At 48.7% G+C, this 8812-nt stretch overlaps 1 protein-coding gene across 2 annotated transcripts; it reads right to left on the bottom strand.

Annotated features, from left to right (window-relative positions):
• Positions 1 to 789: 789 nt before the first annotated feature.
• Positions 790 to 4923, bottom strand: DEDD (death effector domain containing). 2 transcript variants are annotated; one of them, XM_077260559.1, is made up of 6 exons: positions 4679 to 4788; positions 4317 to 4504; positions 2766 to 3169; positions 2432 to 2539; positions 2210 to 2356; positions 790 to 2091 (listed from the first exon to the last, which is right to left on the bottom strand). In XM_077260559.1, the coding sequence occupies exons 3-6, from the start codon at positions 3088 to 3090 to the stop codon at positions 1715 to 1717; spliced, it is 957 nt and encodes a 318-aa protein (XP_077116674.1). In that variant the 5' UTR covers positions 3091 to 3169; positions 4317 to 4504; positions 4679 to 4788; the 3' UTR covers positions 790 to 1714. The 2 variants fall into 2 exon arrangements, with proteins under 2 accessions (XP_077116674.1, XP_077116673.1); XM_077260558.1 differs by having other exon boundaries at positions 4317 to 4923.
• Positions 4924 to 8812: the final 3889 nt, after the last annotated feature.

Here is an 8812-nt window from a genome sequence, read left to right as displayed (position 1 = left end):
ACAGGAATATAACTACTAAATACTTCAAAAAGAATCTGAAGACCCACCTCTTCCGACAAGCCTACAACCTGCAGTAACCACCGATCAACCAACCGCTGCACGATCAGCTCTATCCTCACCTACTGTATTCTCACCCATCCCTTGTAGATTGTGAGCCCTCGCGGGCAGGGTCCTCACTCCTCCTGTACCAGTTATGACTTGTATTGTTCAAGATTATTGTACTTGTTTTTATTATGTATACCCCTCCTCACTTGTAAAGCGCCATGGAATAAATGGCGCTATAACAATAAATAATAATAATAATACTGCTCCTATGTACAAGAATATAACTACTATAATACTGCCCTTATGTACCAGAATATAACTACTATAATACTGACCCTATGTACAAGACTATAACTACTATAATACTGCCCCCTATGTACAGGAATATAAACTACTGTAATACTGCCCTTTTAGAGAATAGACCTGTGAACAGGATAACACGAGGACACGGATGTACAGGTTTATGGGATCCACCTCTTGTGAAGGTTTATTAGTGGGTGCTCAGAGCAATAGCCACATGTTTGCAAAGGAAATAAAAAAAAAATATATATTTTTTTTTTTTCTTCGGATGAATGTTCGGAAGCTGTTTTCATAGACATAAAAAGTTTTGTTTCTTTTGCTAATTTTATTAACATTTCTTTCGTTTCTCTTTTCCCAAAGCAGCTGAGAAGGCGACAAGAGAAAAAAAAAAAAGGGAGACGGTAACACTGACACGACAGAACATCACATACAGGGAGGATGGCGCCATTTTAGGTAACGTTTATTGTGCGCTCACACGGTACAATCAGATCTTCATTAAGGACGGCCTGGGGGTGGGGATTTTGGGGTTTAACCCCTTAGTGTTAAACTTTGCCAATCATAAGTGCCCAAAGTTTCAAAAAGGAGGAGCAGGGTTAGGGATAGAAAAAAACAAAACGGCAGCAGTCTTCCTCATCCTTGGAGTTAGGTAAACACATGATAGAACATTTATAGTCACGACACTAAGACACCAAATATGTAAACTTAGCCTCTTTTTTAATTTTTTTTTATCCTAGTTTTGCATCAAATCCCAATATTTTTTTTGATCGTGAGTGGTTTTCCCCTGACATCTCGGCACGACACCTGCAGATGGCGGGAGGGGACAATTCTATACGAGGTGATTACGGTCACAGGGGATTAAGGCCGCGATTTTGTTACAAAACATACTTCAAAGAAGGGACAAAAAAAAAAAAATTACAGGGTGGTCTGGCGGCCACACACGATCTTTGGGGGTGAGGGGGGGGATTTAATTTTGTCCCCACAAAATAAAAAAAAATTCTAAAAAACAGGAGAACACTGTCTGACTGCAGTTGTCGGGGGTGGGGATGATTGCGTGTTGGCTGCCAGGACACATGTACAGTCCGCTTCTCATATATATATATATATATAGATCTATATATATGTACATAAATATATACTGCTATGATATAGGTGCGGTATTCACAGGCCTCACCGCCACACAGTGCTGACTTCATACAGTTATACAGCTCCGTTTTTTTCCATATTTTTTAATTTTATATCAAAAAAAGAAAAAAATAACAATAGGTCGGGGGAGGTCCACGGTGAGCAGCCGCCTTGTTTGCTGTGCGGCACGGAGCGCAACCCAAAAAGGGCTTTTTTTTTTTTTTAATTTCCCCTCTGTCCTCCCTCGTCACAGGGAACTCTGCACTATTAAGTTTCGTAGCAGTTTCTGGCGGCCGATTTCATAGTCTTCCTCATCCACGTTGACCAGTAGTTTGATGGCCTCGTGGCCCACCGCCTGCTTAAGCGAGTCCGTGATGAAGACGCCTTTCAGCGCTTCCAGCAGCGAGCCGTTGATGTAGTCGCGCCAGAAGGCGTCCAGGTAGGTGAGCTCAGAGAACTTAATGTCGCAGATGATGGAGCCCAGGTCCCGGGACTTTAGAATGGTGTTCGCCTGGTTAAAACGTTCAAACTGTCGCTCTAAAGGGTCCTGCTTGTTGGAGAAGACGTTTCCTTGCAGGGCCGTCTCGTGCTGGCAGTACTCGGCCCGTACCCGCAGTCGGATGTCTGGGGAGGCAGAAGAGAGCGCAATCAGTACAGGCTGACCAATCTGTTCACATTACATTGCAACTCCGCAGAAATATGAATGCAGCTCCTGAGCAGATGACCACCCATCACTACTTACCGCATGTCTGTTTCTCCTTGGGGTCTGGCGTGATGGATTTCCTCCTCTTTCTCTGACTACTGAGTGGTGGTCTCCCTCGGCCAGGCCTCTTTGTGCAGATCTGGGGTCCGGAGTGGGAGGAGCAGACCATGGGATGGTGCGGCGTTCCTGCAGGAGACAGAGTCACAAATCTGATATAAAGCTCCGAACCCCCCAAATCAGGTGATACTACCACTATCTTACCAGCTGTGTGCGGCTGCTGAGCGCCAACCTCCATGCTGCTTTGTGTCCGCGGTGTGACGTAGTGGATAGAGGTTTCCTCAAGGTATTTATCTACAAGATCCGGACAAACTGCAAGACACATAAGAAGAAGAGGTCAGCGTCTCAACGCAAATCCATCGATGGACTCTGCAGCACCTACGAAATGGCTGATAACGGAATAGCAGAAAACGTCAGGATAGAATTATAAAGTGACACCATCATTGATATCACACCCATTTCATAAGTGGATCAACCAGATTTTCTGGTACACAGATCTAAACAGGACTGCACCATTCTAAGCGAGAGGGGGACTCACCGGCCTTCCTCCTTTTCAGCGTTACGTAGGGGAGCAGGTCGTGCCTCGTAATGATCCTCAATAACTGCAGCACCTGGCGGAAGTTTGTTTCATCGCAACGGCCCTGCCTCTCCAGAGCGAGCAGGAAGTCCCGGCCACTGCGGATCATGCCCCTCTCATAGTCATCAATAACGTCCACAAAGAGGAAGGAGAGGACCCGCACGTCGCGGTGAGTCAGGTGAGTGCCCACAATGTCAAACATGCGGTGCAGGCTGTACAGTCCATGCTCCCGCTCACACTCCTCCTCCGACCAGGCCTCTTCCCTGCTCCGCTTCTGCTGGGCCATAGCTGCAACGTCCCGGGCCGGCCACTCCCCTCCTCCTCGGCTCCACGTGCCGCCAACACAAGGAAATGCCAATGTCCTCCTACAGGGGGAGAAGAGAGTTAGCAATCAACCGCACACATCATCCAATAGCGGCCTGGTACAACGTAGGACACAAGGGGTCACCGGCGGAGGAAATCGCTGCCCGAAGATCAGGGGTCAGATCTCCAAGATTTTGACACAACCTCCTGCCGAAATCCTCCACAACCTGTGTACAAGTGATGGAGGCGACGGGCGGTCCCCAGATTCTCTGCGCTGTGTGTGACCCTCACATGATCAGAACATGCCACTCCTGAAAAGGCCATCACAGTGGCTCAGTGGTTAGCACTGCAGCGCTGGAGTCCTGGGTTCAAATCCCACCCAGGACAACATCTGCAAGGAGTTTGTATGTCCTCCCCGTGTTTGTGTGGGTTTCCTCCGGGTTCTCCGCTTTCCTCCCACATTCCAAAGGCATAGTGATAGGGAATGCAGATTGTGAGCCACATAGGGGACAACAATGATAATGTGTGCAACCTGTAAAGCGCTGCGGAATATGTTGGCGCTATTTAAAAATAAAGATTATTATGACACCGCAGCCCACACAAGTCGCTGATGTTGTGCCCGTACGTTGCCCATGATGTCATGGAGCACTGGCGGAAGACCCATGATGCCGCCAGACCCTATCAGGTCCATTACGTGAGGGTAAGTCATTTCTGAGCTGGTGGCAGAGTCCTCCCACCTTCAGGGGGAGCCGCAGCGCTGCTGGGGGTCCCATGGTAATGTGGCTTTACCTGTCGCCTGCAGACCCTCCGGTTGCGGTCAATGGATGAGACCACTCTTGGCGACATCCAGAGATTGAAGACCGGCCTCATCTGCCCATTGTCACAGCGGAGGGTCCGCTACATATACGGCGGAGGCTCTGCACTGACACAATGTAATGCACCTCAAGTGCTGCAGACACACAGTGACAAAGCCTCAGCTGTGAGTGGTGCTGGCACGTTCTCTGCCGTCCCAGGTTATTTCCTCCCCATGGAAGTGGCTGCAGGAAGAGCTTGGGAACGTCTCCATTCACTGACAGCAAGCAGAGATGGTGGAAATTACAGGGAGCAGCAGAGGTCCCTGTGTGCCAGTAGGGGGCTGGGCACAGGCCTGCAGCTTGGGGTGACAGCAGTGCATGCTGGGGCACAGACATGGAGGCCTCGGGGTCTTACCTGCTAGCTTTGACGCACACTGACACCCTGCTCTCCGCGGCCTCAGGACGGAGCAGCCATGACGGAGCCTTCAGCTTCTCTACCAGCAGCAGCTCAGAGACGGGAACATCCGGGCACCGCTGCCGTTGGAAAAGGCGGAGCTCGCCAGCGAATTGATCCTCTGTGCGCTCCGTATCTTGGCTTCAGCTCTATAGAAAACAATGATAACCGGGAGGACATTATAACTGAGGGCGACGTCGGGGCACGTAAGGGTAGGGAGCGTCCGGCTTCACCGCCACTGGTCTGCAGTGAGAGGCGGCCATGATGGAAGCGGGCAGAGTGGCCGTGTACTCTACCAGGGAGAAATGCACTGAGGGGCTCACACAGACGGCTGTATGTCCTCACACGGCCCCCGTACTGACGAGCAGCAGCGCTGTCAACCCTAGCAACGGGCTAACCCCTACTTTAGGTTGTCCCAGTATACACCGTCCCCTCATCCGTGTCTCATACTCTAGTCTACACTGTCCCAGATCTCCTGGGTGTCACACTATATACCGTCCCCTCATCTCCTGGGTGTCACATTATATACCGTCCCCTCATCTCCTGGGTGTCACATTATATACCGTCCCCTCATCTCCTGGGTGTCACATTATATAGCGTCCCCTCATCTCCTGGGTGTCACATTATATACCGTCCCCTCATCTCCTGGGTGTCACATTATATACCGTCCCCTCATCTCCTGGGTGTCACATTATATACCGTCCCCTCATCTCCTGGATGTCACATTATATAGTGTCCCCTCATCTCCTGGGCGTCACATTATATACCGTCCCCTCATCTCCTGGGTGTCACATTATATACCGTCCCCTCATCTCCTGGATGTCACATTATATAGTGTCCCCTCATCTCCTGGGTGTCACATTATATACCGTCCCCTCATCTCCTGGGTGTCACATTATATACCATCCCCTCATCTCCTGGGTGTCACATTATATACCGTCCCCTCATCTCCTGGGTGTCACATTATATACCGTCCCCTCATCTCCTGGATGTCACATTATATAGCGTCCTCTCATCTCCTGGGCGTCACATTATATACCGTCCCCTCATCTCCTGGGTGTCACATTATATACCGTCCCCTCATCTCCTGGATGTCACATTATATAGCGTCCTCTCATCTCCTGGGCGTCACATTATATACCGTCCCCTCATCTCCTGGGTGTCACATTATATACCGTCCCCCTCATCTCCTGGATGTCACATTATATACTGTCCCCTCATCTCCTGGGCGTCACATTATATAGCGTCCCCTCATCTCCTGGGTGTCACATTATATAGCGTCCCCTCATCTCCTGGGTGTCACATTATATAGCGTCCCCTCATCTCCTGGGTGTCACATTATATACCGTCCCCTCATCTCCTGGATGTCACATTATATACCGTCCCCTCATCTCCTGGATGTCACATTATATACCGTCCCCTCATCTCCTGGGTGTCACATTATATACCGTCCCCTCATTTCCTGGGTGTCACATTATATACCGTCCCATCATCCCCTGGGTGTCACATTATATAACGTCCCCTCATTTCCTGGGTGTCAGGTTATATACCGTCTCCTCATCTCTTGGGTGTCATGTTATATACCGTCCCCTCATCTCCTAGGTGTCACATTTTATACCGTCCCCTCATCTCCTGGGTGTCACATTATATACCGTCCCCTCATCTATTTGGTGTCACATTATATACCGTATCCTCATCTCCTGGGTGTCAAATTATATACCGTCCCCTCATCTCCTGGGTGTCACATTACATACCGTCCCCTCATCTCCTGGGTGTCACATTATATAGCGTCCCTTCATCTCCTGGGTGTCACATTATATAGCGTCCCCTCATCTCCTGGGTGTCACATTATATAACGTCCCCTCATCTCCTGGGTGTCACATTATATACCGTCCCCTCATCTCCTGGGTGTCACATTATATACCGTCCCCTCATCTCCTGGGTGTCACATTATATACCGTCCCTTCATCTCCTGGGTGTCACATTATATACCGTCCCCTCATCTATTTGGTGTCACATTATATACCGTCCCCTCATCTCCTGGGTGTCACATAATATACCGTCCCCTCATCTCCTGGGTGTCACATTATATACCGTCCCCTCATCTCCTGGGTGTCACATTATATACCGTCCCCTCATCTCCTGGGTGTCACATTATATACCGTCCCCTCATCTCCTGGGTGTCACATTGTATACCGTCCCCTCATCTCCTGGGTGTCACATTATATACCGTCCCTTCATCTCCTGGGTGTCACATTATATACCGTCCCCTCATCTCCTGGGTGTCACATTATATACCGTCCCCTCATCTATTTGGTGTCACATTATATACCGTCCCCTCATCTCCTGGGTGTCACATTATATACCGTCCCCTCATCTCCTGGGTGTCACATTTTATACCGTCCCCTCATCTCCTGGGTGTCACATTATATAGCGTCCCTTCAACTCCTGGGTGTCACGTTATATACCGTCCCCTCATCTCCTGGGTGTCACATTATAGACCGTCCCTTCATCTCCTGGGTGTCACATTATATACCATCCCATCATCTCCTGGGTGTCGCATTATATACCGTCCGCTCCCGCTCATCTCCTGGGTGTTACGTTATATACCGTCCCATCATCTCCTGGGTGTCACGTTATATACTGTCCCCTCATCTCCTGGGTGTCACATTATATACCGTCCGCTCCCGCTCATCTCCTGGGTGTTACGTTATATACCGTCCCATCATCTCCTGGGTGTCACGTTATATACTGTCCCCTCATCTCCTGGGTGTCACGATATATACCGTCCCCTCATCTCCTGGGTGTCACGATATATACCGTCCCCTCATCTCCTGGGTGTCACGTTATATACCGTCCCCTCATCTCCTGGGTGTCACATTATATACCGTCCCATCATCTCCTGGGTGTCACATTATATAACGTCCCCTCATTTCCTGGGTGTCAGGTTATATACCGTTCCCTCATCTCCTGGGTGTCACATTATATACCGTCCCCTCATCTATTTGGTGTCACATTATATACCGTCCCCTCATCTCCTGGGTGTCACATTATATACCGTCCCCTCATCTCCTGGGTGTCACATTATATACCGTCCCTTCATCTCCTGGGTGTCACATTATATAGCGTCCCCTCATCTCCTGGGTGTCACATTATATACCGTCCCCTCATCTCCTGGGTGTCACATTATATATCGTCCCTTCATCTCCTGGGTGTCACATTATATACCGTCCCCTCATCTCCTGGGTGTCACATTATATAGCGTCCCCTCATCTCCTGGGTGTCACATTATATAGCGTCCCCTCATCTCCTGGGTGTCACATTATATACCGTCCCCTCATCTCCTGGGTGTCACATTATATACCGTCCCTTCATCTCCTGGGTGTCACATTATATACCGTCCCCTCATCTCCTGGGTGTCACATTATATACCTTCCCCTCAGGTCCTGGGTGTCATATTATATACCGTCCCGGTATATCTTTTTAATCTCCTGAGACAACTCTTTCCTTTGCTTCCTCTGGTTCATGTTGAGTGTGATACACACGTCACCAAGGCACTGCTCCTAATAGCCAGTTTCCTACTCCACACTGATGAGGGGCAAATACCCCGAAACAGATGTCTGTGGATGGATACGATGGTTTGGCATAGGTGGTTTTCCTTTATTGGAGGCTGCCCTTCCCGTGGTTGTTCCTTCCCGGTGAAAGACCTGGCTCTTCATTGCTTGCGTTGAGAAACACATGATGGTGTCTCCGCGGCTTTTCTACATGCATTTGCATATTTCCCTTTAGGGATGGGGGCAGTGTTCTGGATCACTGCGTTGAGAAACACTTGATGGTGTCTCCGCGGTGTTGGATGTTTTGATTTCCCCGAGGTCATTCATCCTTGTTTTTAATCTCCTGGGTGTCACATTATACATTGTCCTCTCATGTATAAACAGAATACCAGACAACCACATTATACTGCAAATGTTGCGTACAATTACGCCATAGGGACCAAAGTTACCCCACTCCAAATAAACATGAAAAAATCGGAGGAAACAGGAGTATTTAGGGTTAAAAAGTAGTAAACTTTATTACAAAAACATATAAAATATTATAGATATATACCAAAAAAGTAATACTAAAACCGGATGATGTGCCGGATCAATAGCGCCACCTATACCCCAATAATATATAGTACATAGTGAGGAGTAAAAGGAAGAGTATGGGATATAAAAGGTCCTTGCAGGGACATAGAGCCATCCCCTTGATAAAGCTGGCATACTGAAAAGCGAAACGTACGTTGGGGCGCTCTTGGATGCGATCTAGTGCCACCTTCCCCATCCATCTTTTGGTGAGTGTTGTTCCTGCTGTATATTGGCACATTCTGACCATTTGGTCTGGATATAGATACTCTGTATTTGGAACATACTCTTCCTTTTACTCCTCACTATGTACTATATATTATTGGGGTATAG

This window comes from Ranitomeya variabilis, chromosome 1, assembly GCF_051348905.1.
Source record: "Ranitomeya variabilis isolate aRanVar5 chromosome 1, aRanVar5.hap1, whole genome shotgun sequence".
NCBI classification, from domain to species: domain Eukaryota; kingdom Metazoa; phylum Chordata; class Amphibia; order Anura; family Dendrobatidae; genus Ranitomeya; species Ranitomeya variabilis.
Note: the sequence above shows the minus strand (reverse complement) of the source record. Positions and strands in the feature narration are given on the sequence as shown.

Coding starts and splice junctions, on each gene's coding strand:
- DEDD (XM_077260558.1), bottom strand. CDS start 3,090: ATGGCCCAGCAGAAGCGGAGCAGGGAAGAGGCCTGGTCGGAGGAGGAG. Junction 2,540..2,765: donor GCTGAAAAGGAGGAAGGCCG/GTGAGTCCCCCT, acceptor TGTGTCTTGCAG/TTTGTCCGGATCTTGTAGAT. Junction 2,092..2,209: donor CAAGGAGAAACAGACATGCG/GTAAGTAGTGAT, acceptor CTGCCTCCCCAG/ACATCCGACTGCGGGTACGG.